General features: G+C 48.4%; 1 protein-coding gene across 3 annotated transcripts in view; it reads left to right on the plus strand.

Moving 5' to 3' along the window:
- Positions 1 to 20,187, plus strand: part of ADGRA1 (adhesion G protein-coupled receptor A1) — a 300,070-nt gene that overhangs the window by 90,044 nt on the left and 189,839 nt on the right. The window contains exons 3-5 of one of the 3 annotated variants that reach the window (XM_027840488.1): positions 3,789 to 3,860; positions 13,524 to 13,595; positions 16,621 to 16,692. In XM_027840488.1, the coding sequence (XP_027696289.1) occupies positions 3,789 to 3,860; positions 13,524 to 13,595; positions 16,621 to 16,692 (216 nt within the window). Of the gene's footprint in view, positions 1 to 3,788; positions 3,861 to 13,523; positions 13,596 to 16,620; positions 16,693 to 16,947; positions 17,111 to 20,187 lie in introns of those variants that run through there. The other 2 variants (XM_027840489.1, XM_027840490.1) reach the window with 2 other exon arrangements.

Genomic DNA, 20,187 nt, shown 5'->3' on the forward strand with positions numbered 1-20,187 from the left:
AAGAGGAGGAGATGGAAGAAGAGGAGAGGAGGAGGAGGGAGAGGAGGAAGAGAAGGAAGAGGAGGTTTGGTGTCCACACAGGGCAGGATGGGAGAGATGCGTGGCCACGAGAGAGAGAGCCTGGGGAGCCCAGTTTGGCCGGAGACCAAGAGATGTGTGAATCAGGCTGACTAGGCCTGTTGCTCTGGAGAGACAAGGCAGAGCCTAGGTGGGAGCTGTGGGAGACTTTGGGGCAGGAGGTGTTCCATAATCTGATTTATGCATAAGGAAGACGATGTGGACAGCAGGGTGAAGGATGGGTCACTGAGGAGTGAGAAGGGGGCTCTGGCTGTCTGGCTGGCTCCTGGCTCTGTCTCTCCTATTCTTTTCTACTTATTCCCTTTCTTGTCTCCCAGCAGTCTCTGCAATCCTCAGAGGCACGGACTGTCCCCCACCCCGCCCACAATACCTAGCCCAGTAGCATGTGCAAAACTGGTACTTAAGGAAAATTCATTGAAAGGACTCCACAGTGTGCGATCACAGCCAGTGCCCTGGACGGGGATGTGGGAAGTTTCCATGTTAGCCATGACTTTTAGGGTGCTCAATAGGATGCAGAGCTGGAAATGAAGAATTGGGGTTTGAGGAAGGCCTGTGGGTGCACGTGTGTGTGCATGTCTGTATTGTACTGTGTGTATGTTGTATATGAATACACACATGTGTACGTGTGCAGGCAACTCACAGAAGGAAGAAAAAGGATGAGATCAGAGGTTTTGTTGAAAAAAAAGAATTAGGGGCTAGGGGATAGTCCCCCAAGAACAGGCCAGGGCCTTCTCATCAGAGGTAGATCTGGGCATCATTGGCATCCGAGCTGGGAGAAGCCAGGATGCTCCTGGAGGTGCCTCTCCAAGAAGACAGCAGCTCTTGAGAGTCAAAAAAAAAGGCCTAAAATGCTGGTGTTTGTTCCCTGGAACTTCTCATTTCCTAGCAGAAGCTGTGGAAATCTGCTTTCCCTAGGCACTGTCAAGGGAGGAGAGAGTGGGCAGGCAGGGCATCATTCCCAGGCCATCATGTGTACAGCACAGCTGGTCAGTCAGTTCTTTGCCGAGTACCTACTATGTGCCCAGCACCGTGCCAGCCCAGCCCTTGGCAGCCAGAGGGACAGCACCTACTGTGTGCCTGGCACTGCACTGGCCGGCTCTCAGCAGTCAGAGGGGCAGGGTGGGAAGAGGCCAGAGGGCAGGGGCATCATTCCACAGCCCATGTTCTAGCGCAGGAACTGGGGCATCGTGCTACAGAGTAAGAGCCAGGAATCCTATCCCAGCTATTACTGGATGCCCGTGTGCAGATCTTATCTCCTCTGGGGCCTCTCTCATTTCCTCTGTAAGGTGTCCTATCTCTCCATCCCCAGGGAATCTGTCATCCAAGACTCTGCCCCTTACTCCCTGAGGCATCCCAAGTTGATCACCCCCCACACCCCCTTAACGGTACCATAGGAATGGTCCCAGGGTGGGCCAGGCAGGGGAGGAACTGGAGCGCCAGTTGGTGGGGGCCACATCTTCATTAGCAGGCTTCGCCTCTGCCAGGACAAGGCCCCCAGTGGGATCATGGGGAGGGCCAGGAGGCCCAGTCAAGGACAGTCTGCCCAGATGTCGGGCCCAGCTGTGGGCCAACCCCTTCCATTGAATGCAGAGCTGCACTTTACAAAGATAGTTTTATCTGAGATAATAATACTATCTCTCTAGACTGTGAGCCTGGGTGCCAACACCGAGCACGTGCCACCGGGGGCAAGAGGGGCATTCAGGGGGCCCTGTGCAAGCCCATCCCCATCTGAAAGAATCCTCAGCCAGAGGGCATCCTGGGGTGCCAGGGCAGAGATGTACAGAGAGATGCTGAGCTTCAGAGAGGACCAGATGTGTAAGCTTCTCTGTTATCTTAAAACTTTCCGTGGGAAGCGCATTGAGGATTAGTTGGAAACCTCACCTTGGTGTTTCAGTTCAGAGTTATGCCCTGGACCCCTCGGGCAGCATCTGGGGAAGCCTGTGGTTGCCCACTCACAAGCACGTTTTTAGAGACATAAAATAAAATGCGTAGCAAAATACAGTTATCGAAATGTTTCTTAAAATCCAGCTCATGAGCCGCTGGTTAAGACCCTGGTATAGAGAGAGCTATGGTCTGTAAGACCCAGGTGGCAGAGCAGTTATCCCCCTTCCTCTTCTGGTGAAGGGGATGGGGGTGGGGGACAGGGGAGGATGAGGCAACAGCCCAGCCATTGTCCCAGAGCCAGACTTGGGCAGTGGGTGTCCTTCAGGTGGGGAGGGGTGTCATCGATATAGACAACAGCCCTGGACAGCAGGTGTCCTGGGTTGGGGTGGGGGGGCGGGGTGGATATGGGAGGGGGCAGCATGTCACATATAGAGACAACAGCATACATTCCCAAAGCCCAGACCTGGGCAGCCAGTGTCATCCACCACTTCCTCTAGGTCAAGGCAAAGCTGGCTTCCTAGAGACCAATGGAGCAGTCTTACATTAACAAATGCATCTGACAATTTTCATTTCAAATTGCCCATTTTTGTAATGCTTTCCATGTAAAGACGATATGGACTGGCCTTTGACTTGTGACTATTTGGGGCCCTGGAGGCCACTGGCATTGGAGGAAAAGCATTCTATGAAAATTCCATGGAATCCATGGTGAGGGAAGTATATTCACGCTCCCTCCCTTTTGTCTGAAAAGGCCTCCGCTGGATTCTCCACCAAATCTTATATGTGGTAATAAAAGGCTGCTCATGTTCAGCCTATAGTAAGGACCACCTGAACCAGCTGGTCTAAATTCAGAGGAATAGGTAACAAATGACATCAAAGAAAGGAAGGCGGGAAGGACCTGGAGAGCCCCCCTCTCTGCTATGAGTTACTCCATCAGGGTCTCCAGCTGAATCCTGGACAAACAGGGAGAGGAGGGAGCTTGTGGAAATGTCTTAAATGTCTGAAGGAGGAGAGGGGGTAGGAGTGAAGAAGGAGTGAGGAAAGAGAGAGGGAGAGAGGGAGGGAGGAAAGGAGGAGGAAGTGAGAAGGGAAGGAAGGAGTGAGGAGGAGGGGAGGGAGAGGGAATGAGAAGTGGGTGAGGAGGAAACGAGGGAGGGGAGAGGGACAGAAGAGGGAGGGAGAGAGGGAGGAAGGGAGGAAGGGAGGAGGAAGTGAGTGAGGAGGAAATGAGGAGGGAGGGAGGGTTTCCCTGAGTCCTTCATGAGCAGTAATTCACCTGGGTTTCCTCTGGAGCCGGGACCCCCGGCTGACCCTCGTGCACATGGAAGCCGCCACAGCAGCCAGAGCCAATGCCCCACTGTCTCTTGGTCCACCTCTTGGCTGAGCCTGGGGCTGCTGAGCAGGGTCCTGCCCTTGGAGGGAGTTTGCTCACACCCAGCACAGTCTCCCCTCCTGCACCCCAGGCTGGAAAATGAATGGTGGCAGCCGGCAGAGGACCATTGGCCCTGAAGCCTAATTGCTTCCCTCAGCAGGACCGTGGACTGTCAATCCTCATGATGTGTCCCCTTGCTAAACAGTCTCTTAACTCCCCCCAAACCTGAACTTATCAGTGTGGCTAGTCTGTTCTGCTGAGTGTGTGCAGGGCGATGGAACAGAAAACCTTCCCCTCATGTGCAGCAGCCCTGACGACCTGTTTCTGTCCTTTCTTCCAGGCCTGAAGGCTTCAGGGAAGGGCAGGGCTGATGGCTCCCTGTGTTCTTTCTCCTTGGTCTGGGGCTCCCTGGTTCTCTGAGACCGGGTCTGACTGCACTTTCTCTCCTTCTCTCTAGGGACCTGAAGGACAATTTGATAAGTGTGGTGGAGCCCAGAGCATTTCTTGGTCTGCCGCAGCTCAAACGTCTGTAAGTACCATCTTGCCCCTGCCTGCTGGGGCATTGAAGGGTGCAGGGGATGGGATGTAGGAGGTCGGAAGGCCTGAGCCTCGCTCAAGCCCTGTCCCAGACCTGGATTAGCTGTGGGGCCCTAGACAACTCATTTTTTCCCTATGCCTTAGTTTCCTCATTTACAAAAATGGAGGGGGAGTTGTTGTTGTTGTTGTTGTAGGGGCAGCTAGGTGGCTCAGTGGATAGAGTGCTGGTCCTGGAGTCAGGAAGACCCGAGTTCAAATCTAGCTTCAGACACTTACCAGCTGTGTGACCCTGGGCAAGTCACTTAACCTTTATCTGACCCAGTTCCTTGTCTGTAAAATGAGGACAATGGAGAAGGAAATGGCAAACCACTCCAGTATCTCTGCCAAGAAAACCCCAGAGACAAAAGTCCAGGGGTCACATAGAGTTGGGAGCTACTGAGCAACTGAGCAAGGAGTCAGCTCGAGCCCCCTTTCTGGCATGTTTCCTGCTCGGTGAGTGTCTAAAGATCAATGCCTTTGTTCCATTTAACCAATTACCTTTGACAAAGAGATATTGGCTTAGAAAATAAAGTAAGAAGGAGAGCTTCAAGCCAAACATTGGACAGCAGTGCTAAGGAACAGAGATCATCCCCTCTAAGTGTTTTCCGTTGATTTATTGAAGTAAAGAAAGAGGGCTGGCTCGAGATGTCTAAAATGGCCAAGGCCCAGCCGTGCAACCAGTCAGAGACTCCTTTCCATCATGCACCTGGCAGCCTGGAGTCAATTATGTTCAAAATGTGTCCAAGGCCCTTCCATCCTGGTAGGCAGGTTCCTAATGGGGCTAGCGGTGGTGATTGTGATATCCACAACTGAATGCATAGGTTTGCAAAGTATCTCTATGGAGAAGTCATGATCTTCTATTTCATGAATGGCAGGATGGTTTGGTGGACAGAAAGCCAGTCTCAGAACCTCGAACCCTGGGTTCAAGTGCCCCCTCTGCTACATACTAGCTTTGCGATGTGATCCCAAGCAAGTCACAGAAGCTCCAACAGGAGCTGCCAGCAACGATGTAATCAGATGCCCCTCAAGAACAAATCCGTGTCAGAAGCCAGAATTGTTCAGGTCCCCCCCACACGTGGATGTGAAGTCACACAGGCATCCATTTGAACTTCGCATCAAACATGGGGCATGTTCCACTTGCTGGGTTGGGCACGGTGTCACTGGATTTATTACAGTCCAATGGCAATGGTAAGATCTGAGCAGTGTAATGGGTGTGACCAGGCACTCATCTGTCTCCTCCCTCCCTCTTGGCCCTCTCGCCAGGGGCTGCCCATCATTTGGAGTCCAATACAAATCCAAGTCCCTTCTCTGCCCTTGCAGGGGCAGCAGCCCTCTCTGACATCTTTCTTTCTCTGAACTACTCAGTATTTATCTTCTGCTGGAAGGAATTAGTATTTAATTGGCTAATTTACTGCATGACCTGTTTTTGTTCTCTGCATGTTCCATTGATTTTGTTCCTTTCTTTCCAAGATGATACTAAGCTCCTTGAGGACAGAGACTCAACTGAGGTCACCAGTCATTTATTAGGTGCCTATTATATGGCAAGGCACTGGGAACAGAAGGATAAGAAGAGAAGCTTCTGTCTGCCATGGGCTTTTCCACCCCATGGGGGGATGCAATATGTAATCAGATGGTAAAATGCACAGTGATTGGAAGAGGGAGAAGCATTAATGACTGGTGGGATCAGGGAAGACCTTCTGTAAGAAGAAGCACCTGAGTCTAGCCTTGAACAGAGGGCTTGGATGCAGGGGGGACAGCTCTGGTCTAGAAGATGCACTGTCTACATACACCAGCCCAGAGGGTATGGGGAATAGCCCATAGACCAGTGTTCCTGGGACCCGGAGTGTGTGGGGGTGAGGTTATGGAATGAGGTGCAAAGGTAGATTAGAGCTTCAAATTCTAAGCTGATGGCTTTTTATTTTATTTGAGAGGTAATAGGGACCTACTTGATCCTTCTAAAAAGAGGAGGGATGTACTCTGAACTATGTCTTGGGAATATTATTTTAATAATGCAATAATAATGATTGCTGGATTTGTATAGTGCTTTAAGGTTTGCAAAGTGCTTCACAAATATTATCTTATTTAATCTTGTTTCTAAGGCAATTGGGATTAAGTAACTTGCCCAGGGTCACACAGCTAGTAAGTGTCAAATTTTTGGTCTGAGGCTGAATTTGAACTCGTCAGGACTTCAGGGCTAGTGCTGTATCCACTGTGCCACCTAACTGCCCCTCATCTCATTTAATCTTCATAACAATCCTGGGAAGTAGATGCTAGTATCATCCCCATTTTAGATATTAGGAAACTGAAGGAGACAGCAGTAAAGGGATTTACCAAGAATCACACAGCTAGTAAGCATATGAGGCTGAGTTTGAATTCAAGTCTTCCTGACTCTAGGTCCAGTAATCTATTCACTGTACCCCCTAGATGTCAGTTGTGAGGGAAATGAATTGGAGAAGGGGGAAGCTGGAGGAAGGCAAGCACATCAAAAGGCTATTGCTGTCCAAGTGAGAAATGATGGGGGCCTGTGCTTGGGGGTGATCGTAAGAGCGGAGAGAAGGGGACAAATGTTGAGATGTTGTAGAGGACCCAGTCAAGAATTCCCCTGAGACTGTGAACCAGGATGAAGTTGGTGGTGGATATGACAAAAACAGGGAAGTGTGGATCTAGGGGAAAATACGATGGATCAGTTTAGGACATGTTGACTTTGTGATGCTTTGGGGCCACCGCCTTTGGGTGGAGTTGTCTCCCAGGCAGAAGGGGAGGTGGTTCTGGAGCTCCAGAGAGATCCTTGAACAGTATTTTGAAATTGAATGATGTAAACCCTAAAACACTATAGAAATTAAAATCAAATCTATTCCTGACTGAGAATCTCCCCTTTGAAACACCAAACACATCCTCTAGGCTTTGCTTAAAGACCTCAAGTGAAGGAGGACCACCCCTCTCTCAAGGAACCCAGTTCAGCACTGGACAGCTCCAATATCAGGAAATTTGTCCTTGGATGGAGCTGAAATCTGCCTGCCTGTGACTTGTGCCCTCTGCCTCTCAGGGAGATCCTTGGAATTCCCAAAGTGCCCTCATGTCCCTGTCACTGAGCTTAGCATAATCAATGCTGTTTCAGTTCAGTTGTTTTTGTTTTTATTTTTTCAGTTCTGTCCAACTCTTCATGACCCCATTTGGGGTTTTCTTGTCAAAGATGTGAGTGGTTTGTCATTTCCTTCTATAGCACATTTTATAGATGAGAAAACCAAGGCAAACAGGGTTAAGTGGCTTGCCCAGGATCACACCGCTGGCAAGTGTCTAAGGCCAGATTTGAACTCAGGTCTTCCTGACTCCAGGCTGGGTGCTCTTTCTACTTTGCTAAAATATCACCCACACTGTTTCAAGTGTCTAGTGGGGGAGGAGAGGAGGATGATCTCAGTGGAAATGGCAGAATGACAGAAACCTTTGTGTCAGCCACCAAGGTTCTGACTTGATTCACTAATGCCCAGCTTCCATGTGGTCTTTCGGATTGACAGTTAAAGGGCGTACACTACCTGGGAGAGGGGGAGGGAGCAGAGATCAGTGCAAAAATAAACCCACAGCATTTACAACTGAATCCCACTGTCTGTCTCCCTTCCATCCACTGCTAGATCTCTGTTCTATGACATGGGCAATTCCTCCAGTGATGCCCTCACTGCTTGATCAGCCCTTGTGGGGCTCATCTCCCTATCTGACTCCTATCCTTTTCCTCCTGTCCTTTCTGCCAGTCCTCCATGGGAGCCCAGAAAATGTGCTAGGACACTTCTTTCAGCTCTGTATACATGACAAAAGAGCCTGCTGGTGAGCTGACCGATAGATATCCTGTTGTCCACATGCCTGCTCCACCTCCATGAAGGGTCATACTTTTCTAATCACCACTTTTACACCCTTTTCTTGCATGAAACTTATCCCTGGAAAATCCCTTGGGTATTAGCCCAAGGATGGTCACAGGCATCAACCAGTGTCCTACAGTCTTTTGGGTCCTTTGACAACCAGTGTCCCATGCTTCCCAACCCAATATCACCAGAGGAATATTGGCATGGGAAAGATAACCCTTTGTTTTGGAGGAAAAGTTGAGGACATTCAAAGTCCTTTGTGGTACAGGACATCCCATCCAATGGCAGGGGTTTTTTTAATGAATTGATTGGTTTTTTTTTTTACTGATTCTAAAAACAATCTTCCTCTTTTTCTTTTTTTTCTGAAAAAACATCTTTATTACAAGGGATGGCTCTCTAGGGCTGGGGTGAGGGGAAAGTAACAGGGGAAAGTCTGGGCAGCAAAAACAAAACTCATCAATAAAACCTACTTTTATAAAGTGCTAGTGTAATATTTTCAAGGCAGCTCAGCCTCATCTTCTCCCATTCATTTCTGGACCCAGGTCCTGATCCATTCCTAGGCCAGCCCAAGATATAGACATGGATGGTCCAGCTCAAAGGGCAGTCCTTTCAGCTGCATATTTGCCCAGGCAATAGCACTTCTTTATCCAATTGGTTTTTTTCCTATGTGGAGCAAACTCTTTTCAGTCTTCATAAAGCTGTACCGGGGCCTCTGAAGGTTCCAGGCTTGATGCAACCATGTCATCTTCAAGCCGGAGCACCTGGAGAAGCCACCCTGGAGTCACCCTGAGTCCAAACCCACTATCTCCAGTCAGTCTGAAACCCCTGATTGTACTCCAGGCCAACCACCTTCCTGTCTACTGCCTTCTGTAAAGCATGCCCTCCTACTCCCTACACAGACATACTTTACACCTCCTGTTCCTGACACAGGAATGAAACCAATATGACCTTGACCTCTGAAGAGGGTGCTACAATAGATTGATCCCTGCCTCTGACAACAGCCCTGACTTGTGACTGCCCTGACCAAACCTCTCTTCTGGCCACTCTTCAGCTCTGTGTATTGTCTCCTCCCTCCTCTATTCAAAAGTAAGCTCCATGGGGGCAGGGAATGTCTGTTGTCTCATATTTCTAGCATTTAGCCTAGTGCCTAGCACTTAGTAAATGATATTCATTCGTAGAGAACCCCTCCTGAAAGCTGGCCCTGGGCTGGTTCTCTCCAATTTATCCTCTTTGAACCTTGCTCTACATTGCTGTTCACACGTTGTCTCCCTCACTGCCATGTGAGCTCCCTCAGCACAGAGTTGGTTTTTACCTTTCTTTGAATCCCACCCTCCCCTACTTAGCACAGTGTCTGGCGCATGACAGGTGCTTGTTGACTGATTGGTGAACCTGCCTGGCGTTTAATGCCTCCTCATTCATCATAATAATCAGAGGATCATCACCATTGTTGCCCTTTCAAAGACTCTTTCATGATTCCACCAGGTGCTTTGGAGACATGGTTTTGGAGGAGAGCTTTTCAGACAGCATTTTCTTTTACGGAATTCTCCCACAAACCCTCAGCATGGCGGGGCCTGGCATTCGCTGCACTTTTCAGTCAATCGAGTGACTGTAAAGGTGGGCTCTTCTCTACACTACTGTTTATGCAAGCCTGTCCTGTTCTCATAGCTCAATCAAAGATGACCTTGATGGAAGATGATGTATCCTTATAAAGATTTTGTAAGGATTAGAAAGTAGACACAGAGGCAGGTTGTCACGGAAGCCCTCTCAATTGTCTTTTTTCCCCGAAGAGGAATAATGTTTATAATTCCCCCAGTTATTTGGTGTCCTCCCCTCCTCCAGAGAGTTTTAGAGTCTCCCTCAGAGCCCTCCAAATTGTGTTGCCTCCAGAACAACATAAAAAACAAGGAAACAAGAATTTAAAAGGCAAAGGAAAGGAAAGCTAAGAAGAGGAATGATTTGATTGCAGGCATCGTAGATACTGAGTAAACAAGAAAGGGGGGAGGGGCAGAGGAATGGGAGAGTCACTATTGCCAGAATGATGTGTCTACCTGCGAAAGAGTAACAGGGAGGTAAGGTGGGGACACTGAAAAACCTGCGAGGCTCGTTCAGCAATGCTGTGTCATTCTATGTGTGCCTATCAGTCAGATCATTTATGTTCATAAAAATCCAAGGTTGAAATCAGATTTGAGATTGTGTGTGCCTGGGGGATGGTCAGTGTGTAGACAAAAGTCTGGCAGTGAAAGTTTGTGGTTGTGGCTGAGGGTCCAGGTGGACTATCTGTGTATATAAAAGCTAGTGTTATACTGACCCTAGAAAAGTAAGTCAGGTCATACCTTTGACTGGCAATTCAAACTACGTGACTGAGTGAGAGAGAGGAAAAAAAAGCAATATATTTTATAATTATAACCATCAGTATTAATGGCTAAAATGAAGTGAATTTCAGACTGGTTAATAAAATTATACCAATTGGAAACATTTATTATTATTATTTCTATTATATTTTCTTTTAACAATCTCAAGTTTTAAAAGAGAGCTTGGAAACTCGTGTAGGAACTAGGTGGCATAGTGGGTGGAGTGTGCACCTTGCAATCAGGAAGCCCTGAGTTCCAAGCCTGCCTCAGATACTCACTAGCTGTATAAGCCTGGGCAAGTCATTTCACCTCTCTCAGCCTCAGTTTCCTTTTCTGTAAAATGGGATAATACTAAAACCTACTTCACAGGGTTATTGTGAGGATTAAGTGAAATAACAAATGTAAAGTCCTTAGCAAATGTTATAGTACTATCTGTATCTGTCTCTGTCTCTCTCTCCTTTTCTCTCCATATAAAATCATCTGACTCTAGAAAATCAGAGTTGCCGTTATGATTTGAGACAAACACAGATTTAATTCAGAAAGCAATGAGAGATAAACATGACAACTCTGTAATGAGAGGAAGCATGACAAGGTGAATTGAGTTCTGGATTTTGAATCAAGAAACCTGGGCTTGAATTTCACTTTAGCTACTTAGCAGGGTCACTCCTTAGCTGTCCTGACTACAAAGTTTTTCCTATTGTCCAACTAACATCCAACTCTCTGAACCAGAGAAAGCTCATCCCCCAAATAGTAGTCGTAGCTATTGACACAAAATCATTAAGGAAAATACAGACAAATGGAATATTATATTAGAACAAAAATATGATCATCATATTGGATTTCTGCCAGTAATTCAAGGATAGTTCAATATTAGCCAAAAATCCATATTATATCTCATATTAACAATGAATGCACAAAATGCCTCTGATAAATACAACATGTATATGTATTAGAAATACTATAAAATATAGGAATTGAAGCAATTTCCTTTAACACAACAGAAATATTTTATTTAATAACAACAATAGCAATAAACATTTATTAAGTACTTACTATGTGCCAGGGAAGCAGCTACGGGCAGCTCAGTGGATAGAGCACTGCGTCTGGAATCAAGATGACCTAAGTACAAATCTGGCCTTAGACACTTACTAGCTATGTGACCTTGGGCAAGTCGCTTAACCTCTGTTTGTATTTATCCCCTGCAGGGAAGTGCAAACCGCTGTGGTATCTTTGCCAAGAAAACCCATTGGACAGTATTGGCACAATATGGTCCAAGGGTTGGATATGACTGAATGGCTGAACAACCATATTGCTAGGCAGTGTGCTAAGTGCTAGGAAAGCAAATATAAGGAAAAAGAAATACAGGAGTAAAATTAAAATTCTTAATGAAAAAGATGGAGAAAATAGCTTAGAATAGAAGCCAAAAGACATTAGCTGGCAACTGGCAATCTTAAACATGAATGGAAGAGGTAGAATTAAGCAGTTCAACGAGAGTACAAAAAATGCTACGTCAAAGCCAAAAGACAGAACAATTAGAACATAAATTAGCTACATTTTAAAATGGAGCTGAAATAGAACTTTTAAAGAGATAATTTAAGAATCGCACTCCCAGAAAACAACAGCAACAGCAGCAGCACGATGAAATCAATACAAAATCTGAATACCTATTTAAGGAAATCATAAAACAAAATTTCCTGGATGCATTAAAGCCACAGAACAAATGTACCAAATTCATAGGATTATATAAGGTAGGAACCTTAGGTTTAATTCTCTGAGAAATGTGATTACCAAGTTCTGGAGTCTACAAGTTAAAGAGAAAATACTTCAAGCAATCATAAAGAGAAAGGAAGTTGAATCAGAATTATGTAATATCATCAATGAGAGAGGAAAGAAAAAAAATTGGAAAATGCTTTCAAAGGAAAATGGCTTACATCCAATAATGACTTATCTTGTAAAATTGAGTATAATCTTTTAGGGGGAAAATAGGCTTTTCATAGAATCAGTGACTTTCAAATATTTGTTCTAAGACAAGAGAAAATCAGAGTTGGATGGGGTCTTTGAAATGCAAATGCAGAAGATCCAAATGGAAGGAAATTCATTTTCTGTGCCCTAAAGACAGCAATGGGGAAACTGACTCTAACTCCCTCACCAGAGAATTGTGACATGGGAGCTTTGTAAAGTGGGCTAGATGTGTGAGCCACTGTTAGAGTTGTTCCAAGATGGGGATTTTTTTTTTTTAATGATGATAATGTTGCCTGTTTTACTTCCTTCCTCAGTTCATGACTAGTCAGGTGCTGCTCAGCTGAGGCCATAGGAATTAGTGACTTTGCTCAGTCCCTCTCCTTTCCCTGACTTTGGGTTCACCCTGGGCTCATTGCTCTGGGGTTGCTGGCCTTTTGTGGTCCCTGGGGCCTATGTATGCTCCAAGAGATGGGGGTGGGGGGTAAAAGTCCATAAGGAGGGGGGGGTACCACTAGGGGGCACCACATGGGCTCCAACTTCAAGAACATAAATGTCAGCAGCATAAGTGTCTTACATGGAGTCTAGTGCAGAGGCCGCTTTTAGGTGTTGGTATCTGAAAGATGTAAGTGAGACCTAGAGCTGCCCTGGCAGGCCCACACTCATCCAGTTAGCAGGTTTGGGGTCTGGCACTTGCTTGGGTCAGCACAGCACTTTTCAGAACCCCTGGGGGCTTTTCCCTGGTTCCTGGTGCAGACAATGGCCTTCCTCCCAGTAGCTTTCTGGGAGGTAGACTCTACTTTAGGAGCTTCCTATGGGGGCTTGTTTTCCTGGGAAACTGTTTCTCACCCCATCCTCTCAACCCAACCTCTCACCCCATCTTCACCTCCACCTCTCTTTCCACCTTCATGTGGTATCCTAGGGAAATATTATTCAGGTGAAATTCCTGGCCACATCCTTGAACACCTTTTCCTCTCTCTTGCCTGAGTTCCTCCCAAGTATAGAAACAGTGGGGTTTGGGGATGGGCTTGGAGACTCACAGCAGGGGCACAGCTGGAAGAGGGCCCAGCTGTGCCCTTGCCCTGGTGCTTCAGCCCTGCAGATGAACACCCCAAGAGAGGAGCTGGTTCCACACAGGGCTATATTCTCCCACGTCGCATTCAGTCTGTTTGCAACACCAAGGGCAGGGAGACCCAGCAAGATCTGAAACCAAGGCTCAGTGGTAGTGCTGGTGCTACCTGGCCCTATCTTTCTGCCCTACCTCAGCCCAGCCACTAGCCCTCCAGAAGGCTCTGCTTGGGATGCAAGCACCAGGGAGCCAATGGACGGGATTGCCATTCTCGTTAGCAGAGCACATCCAGCCTGTAGTGACCAAGACGTTCTGAAGGGCTCAGGTACAGACTGTCCCTGATTGAGTAGAATGAAACATGACAATGTGGTCTCTCCTCACAGGGATCTCTCGAATAACAGGATTGGCTGCTTGAGCCCTCAGGTGTTTGCTGGACTCAGTAGTCTTCACAAACTGTGAGTACTCTCCTTACCTCCCTGCGAGCTTACCAGCCAAGTGAGGGGGGTGGGCGCATGTTCTCTGACTGCCCAGATCCACCTTAGCTGAAAGGGGTGGGAGGAAGGACCAGTGAAGCTGGCCAGCTCCTAAAGAAGAGGCTTCCAGAGAGCCTTGGGAAGGCCAGGGAGCAGAGAACAGGCAAAAGCTTCCAGGTACCACACCTCTGGTACCCTGGGTGGGGTTCATGGTCAATATTGGGCAGACTGAATGCCTGCATGCTGTCCCGTGGGCAGATGGTGGTTACACCTTGGACTCAAACATGGTTTTAGATACCTTCAGAGTCAGTGCATTCCCCCTCAGAGCCCCTCCCCTCGCCCTTCCCCTGCCCTGCAAAAGGAGGGAGGGAGGAAGGGAGGAGGAGGATGGACCCCACCCCAACCCACAGAGAAGGGAGGGAGGGAGGGAGAGAGGGAAGGAGGAGTCCACCCTACCTACAGAGAAGGGAGGAAGGCAGGAGGGAGGGAGGGAGGGAGGCAGGAAGGAGGGAGGGAGGGAGGGAAGGAGGAGCCCACCCCACCTACAGAGAAGGGAGGAAGGCCCCAGCTTAGCTCCCATCCAACTGCAGTTGGTGCTGTTCTGGTGCTCTCAGGCAAAGTTGTTGCCTCCTTGTGTGTGCTGTTGTCTGGGCTCTGCTCACTTCCCTTTGTATCAGTTCACAGCAATCCTTTCTTGGTTTTCTCTATTCATCTGCACATTAATGTTTCATCACCTTCATGAGCAGCAATTTACCTCTTCCCAATTGCCTAGCATCTGCTTTGTTCTTAGTTTTTTTGCTAGGACAAAAAAAGTGTTTCTATGAATATGTTGGGTTATATGGACCCTTCTTGAGTCATTTAACATCTTGGAGTAGTGTATCTTTAGTTGTGAAGCTCTGGGTCAAAGAGCATGGACCATTTTATTCACACTCTTTGCATGATTCTAGATTGCTTTCTCAATTCTTGGTTCCACCAACAATGCATTAGAATATCCATCTTTTTATAATGCCAGTTGTATAGTAGATGTTTAATAAATGTTTATCAACTATGACTGATGAGAGGTGCAGGGGCTGGTTCAAGGTCATACGAGTAGAAGTCATACTGTGCTAGCTAGGTAGCACAGTAGATAGAGCTGAGCCTGGAGTCAGGAAGACCTGAGTTCAAATTTAGTCTTTGACACATAACAGCTGTATAACTCTGGGCATGTCACTGAAGTCTCAGTTTCCTCAGCTGTAAAATGAATATGATGTGAGTCATCTGAGTTGACAAGACAAGGGGTTCAGCAGCGTGTCCTGGGCTCCCAGAATGTATGCATGCTGTCTTCCTCCTGACAGCAGCCTGTTTACATGCCAGGGGCAGGCTGCTAGGTGGGGAGCTGGTTGACCACAGTCATTCATAAGGGCTGCAGACTCAGGTTTGGATATGCAAAGGTTCAGTAGAAGTGCCCTAAAGACAAGTCAGATGCCTCTAACTACACTGAACCCTTGAGGACCCCAAGCCTTGCCGATGAGGGTGACACAGTCTCCCTTGGTGTAGACTGTAAGCCTGTGACTGTTCAGCTAATGAGCTCCAAGGGTCAAAACATTTATCCCCTAAAGCTGACCTGGGCGGGAAGGGGTTCCCTATGTTTGGCCAGGTCACTACACAGCAAATGTGGCCCAGCCCAGAGCCCATACTCAGATCCTCCCAAGCTGGCCATTCCTTAACAGCAGCCTTCCTGAGCCAGGGACCATTCAGTGCCCCAAGACATCCTTAAGGGAGGGAGAAATGAGTCCAAAACATAAGGAATGGGGTGCCCATGAATTGCCTTAAATGAATCTGTGTGGCCTCAGTGGCCCATGCTCACCCACAGGTGCCATGATCTCATCCTCTGGACATTCCATGCTGACATGTGCCAAGAATCTTGGGCTTCTTTATTTAGGTTATATCTGCACAGCTGCCCTTTGATGACTTGGCAGATGTTCTTGGAGAGGCCTTGAGGCTGAAAATGCACTGGCTGCATTGAGTCTGGTCTGGAGCCTGGCCAAGCTGGTCCAGGATGGTCGTTACTGGTCACCACTGGCCTGGTGCATGAGCCTCTCTAGCGACCAGACCTCCCAGAGCTCCGTAAGCCAGCATCCCCTTCAGGGCTCCTAGAAGGCCCCAAGGGGAGCTTGGGCCCCCAAGGAAATGTCAGATTTCAGGGGGCACTTTTTGATCAGGATGCTTCAGCCTCAGTTGGGATTCTGAACCTGAAGCTTCTTCCTGCCTCCAGCTTTAACAATCATTTATTTTCAGACTGAAAGCATATGTCCTGGTTGAATTTAAAAGCCCATTTAAGATGTCTCACTAATGTTGTGTTCAACAAGATCTTCCTTAAGGAAGAATGTTTTGTATTTAAAAACAAATACAAGCCATCTGGTCTCCTCCCCATGCTGTTCTGGGGATCAGCTGTCAGAACCTTGCTGTAGTTCATCCCTGCCTGAGTCCCCCCTGTGCCCCTGCCCTCCCCCTCAATTCTCTTTCTCTTCTCCTGGATCCCCAGGCCAATCCCAAGGGGTGCTGCTTCCTTCTCCCAGGCCGGTCTCATCATGGTGGGACAGTGAGACAGTTTGGGAGGATGAATTGAGAACGGCCATTTCTCCCTCCCCCTTGAACCCACTGTTTTGTGTAGACATGGCTTCCCGGTGCCCAGAAAGAACCTGGCAAAGTGGGTGCCTGGCAGTACCCACTCCTCCAGCAGCTTGCTGAAAGTTGCCCAGAGGCAGCATCAGCTGTAGAGGGCTGCTAGCTGCCGCTCCCCAGACAGGATGGCAGCTTTTGGCTCTTTGTGGCCTCCCCTTTGGGGGCAGCTTGCCACCTGCTCTTCCAAGTGAGCTCTGGGAAGGCTTCACTCATGGCCAGACCCTGTCCAGTTACTATCTAGTCACAGTGAGGGTCGCTCCAGCACACGCTGCTTCAAATGTCACTGTGTTTTGCCTCATTTTCACTCACTTTGTTTATTGTGGGTCTCTTTTTTTCCTCTTAGGAATTTATCAGGGAATATTTTCTCCGGTCTAATGTATGGACTGTTTTCTGAGCTCTTAGCTCTGAAAGTCTTGTAAGTATGGCTTCCACCACGTACACATTAGCTCTTCACCATCCCACATGTTCATTACTCAAGCCTCATGTTCCTCCAAGGATGTAGCCATGCCCCAGCCTGTGCCCCCGTCTCCTCTGCCTCAATATCCCCACACTCTTGCATCCTCTAGCCATGGCAGGGTTTGCAACCTTGAAAGCATCCATGATGCTTCTCTCTCTCCCTGCCTGCCTGTGTACCATCAGGGGCCAAGTCTTTGGGAATCTACCCCTCATCTCTACTCACACAGCCAGCCTGCCCCCAGTACTCTCCTCACCTCTCCCTTGAATGACTACAACAGCCTCCTAACTGGACACCCGGCCTTCACAGCCTCTCTGGTTCACCAAGCAGGAACGTTTCTTACACAGCTGGATTTACCTGCACTGAACAGCTCGGACAGGTTTGTTCCTCAGGACAGGGTTTGCTGAGCCCTATTCTAAGGCCCAGGTCTGATTACATCTGGCCTCACTGCCTCCTGCTGCCTTTCCATTCAAATCTGGTTTTGGAAAATCCTTACCAATCTAGCTTCAACCTCCCTCTTCAAACTGATGAGTCACTCACTCTATGCACGAACCGAAGTGGCCCACCTACTATGGGAGACCTCCTTCTGTCTCCATCTCCATGCCTAGAATGCCCTGGCTCCCAGCCTCCCCCTCTGGGTGGCCCATGCCAGTCTCAACTCAGGCTACCACCTTCTTCCCAGGGGCTGGTGATTTTCCCCACCCTGTAATTGCTTTCTATCTGTATGTACTTCTCTGGGTCCCCCCAGGATAATGTAAGCCTTGGGCGGGCAGGGGCCACTGGCCATTTTGGTCTGTGTGTACCCCACACCCAGGTCATAGAGCAGGAGTGCAAGGAATGCTTTTGAGCTCTTGATTTGAGCCCTGCATGCCTAGGTCCTTCCTCTACTGAGGCAGTGTTCAGGAAAGCTCCTGAACATGGGGGCTGGGGGAAGGCTTCTTGCCAGAGATGGGGGAGAATGTCTCTGCTGGAGCCTGGATGGCTTGGCCACACTCCTCTCATCTTTGGTCAGTGCACCTTGGCTTTCAGGTACAGGGTATCCTTCAGGAACGCCCTTCTTTGCACTTCTTGAGCCATGACTGCTGCACATAGCTGGACTTCTGGAGGTTAACTGCCAGTATCACCCCCCCAACACTCTGTCCTGGGCCCATTTCTCTTCTTTCCATACTCTGTGACCTCCTCCGCTCCCGTTGAGTCGATGATCCTTTCCATGCTGACGACTCCCAGATCTGTACATCCAGTCCTCCTTGAGCTCCAGGCTCATCCCCGACTGTCTGTTGGCCATTGGACATCCTGTGGCTGTCTCAAGCTCACTGTGTCCAAAAAAGAACTCATTATCTTCCCCCCCAAACCCTCTCTTCTTCTTAACTTTCCTATTACTGTTGAGGGCACCACTGTCTCAAGGCACCCAGGTCCTTTTAGCACCAGCCTTAATTCTTCCCTTGTACTCGCTGCCCACAGACAATCACTTCAGTCTTTGGAACATCTCTCCTCTCCATCCCTTTCTCTCCATTCGCCTGGTCTCCAGCATCATCTCCTGTCTCTCTTTCTCTCCTCCTCTCTGCCTTTAGAGCCTTTGCCTCCTTCAGAGCTCCACTTGGTCACCACATTCTATGGGAAGCCTTTCCCAATCTGCCCAGGCAATGATGCCTCCCCACCAAATGACCTTGTATTCAATTAGTATAGACTAGGCCACTCTCTAAGAGTCTGCATTTCAAAGAGGGTGCTGACTCACACTGAGAGAGGGAGTTTCCTCATCTGGAATTTCCCTGTAGACCAATGAGCCCCCATCCCTGTATTTTATTTTATTTTATTTAGGCAACTGGGATTCAGTGACTTGCCCAGGGTCACACAGCTAGTAAGTGTCTGAGGCCAGATTTGAACTCAGGTCCTCCTGACTCCAGGGCTGGTGTTCTATCCATTGCACCACCTAGCTGCCCCATCCCTGTATTTTAGATATGTCACTGTGTCCATATCACCTTCTCCTGCTAGAACAGCAGCCCCATGAGGGCAAGAAGGGTTTCCTTTTTGTTTTTGTATCACCATGGCTTTAGCACAGTGCCTGACACACAGTAGATGCCTCCTAAATGCCTGTTGATTGATTAAAAGGGTAGTACATTGGGCTCGGCAGTCATTCACCTGCTGCTATAAAGGTGCCATTCTGTTCCCCTCCCTTTCACCATGGAGCCATTGGCAGTGACCTTGCACATTTTTGCTGGGACTCTGGGAGTCTCCATGCAACATGGCTGAGAAATGCTGAAGGGCCCCTGCAAGCCCCCCTAGCTGGACCCCCATGCCCTGGGTAAGGAACCACAGAGCAAGCTAGCACTGTGGGCCTCCATTCAGCTCCAACACAGATGAGGAAACCAAGGCTCAAGGTCGCACAGGCAGATTGTCAGAGCTGTGATTTGAACCCAGGTCTTTTGACTTGCACTTAAGAATTTCTTTCACTTTGTTGTGCTGTTTCCTTTTTTCAAAGTAGGCACATTTACCCTGGGTTTCACTGAGGTCCTCAGCAGAGACACTTGTGTTTGTCTCAAGGAGTAGTGGACTTGGGGCATCCTACTTCCTCATCTGAGGAGCGTGGACACTGAAATGGGGTGGGGCCATTCAGCTGGGTCCTCTGCCCATGGCAGGGGTCATGAGCTGTGGGCTACAGGTCTCCATTCCTGACTTCTCCTTGATCTACCGTTTTATCCCCACTTGGAGGAAGATAAATAATGATGGCCTGGCTGTCAAGCTGCTGATGAGAGGAGGTCAGGAGACAGAGTTAAGCCAGAATTGAGATTGCTTTTGACAGATACAAATGAACAAGATAAGATGAAGCAGGCATCAATGCAGGTAGAGTGAGGTAAACTCATAAAATCAGGGAGTTGGTAGTTGACCCCGAGGCTTAGACATTTGATGACCAGTGGGCTGTGCTCCTACATGGAAAGTCCTGCCCTTGGGTTCACAGAACAGCTGCCCAAGAAGAGGCTGGAAGGAGCTGGTTCCACAGTAAAGTGGAGAGGGGACTTTGGGATTTCAAACATCCTCCATGATGGCAGCAGGACTAGGCAGCCAAGAGATGAGGCAGGACCAGGTTGCGTCAAAGGCCAACAGAACAGAGGCACTAAAAGCCCTACTATCTTCTGTCCTGTTCAGAGTAGTAGGGACAGGTCTGGGCACCATGTTGCATATGGCGCCCTGGCCACTGAACTCTTCTCACAGAAGATGACCAGCAAACTAAGGGTCTGGAAACCATTCATGGATGGATGAAAAGGAATGGAGACATTCAGGCTGGGGAGCAGAAGGCTCAGGGCAGCATGACAGCTGTCTTCAAGCCTGAGGCAAAGGATTTGGAGTCAGGCAGGTGTGGAAGGGTGTTCCTGAAAGCTGGTGGGAGCTCATTGTGGATGGGTGGATGGAAGGATGGATGGATGGATGGATGGATGGATGGATGGATGGATGGATGGA

This window comes from Vombatus ursinus, unplaced genomic scaffold, assembly GCF_900497805.2.
Source record: "Vombatus ursinus unplaced genomic scaffold, bare-nosed wombat genome assembly UNPS02014845.1, whole genome shotgun sequence".
Taxonomy (NCBI): Eukaryota; Metazoa; Chordata; class Mammalia; order Diprotodontia; family Vombatidae; genus Vombatus; species Vombatus ursinus.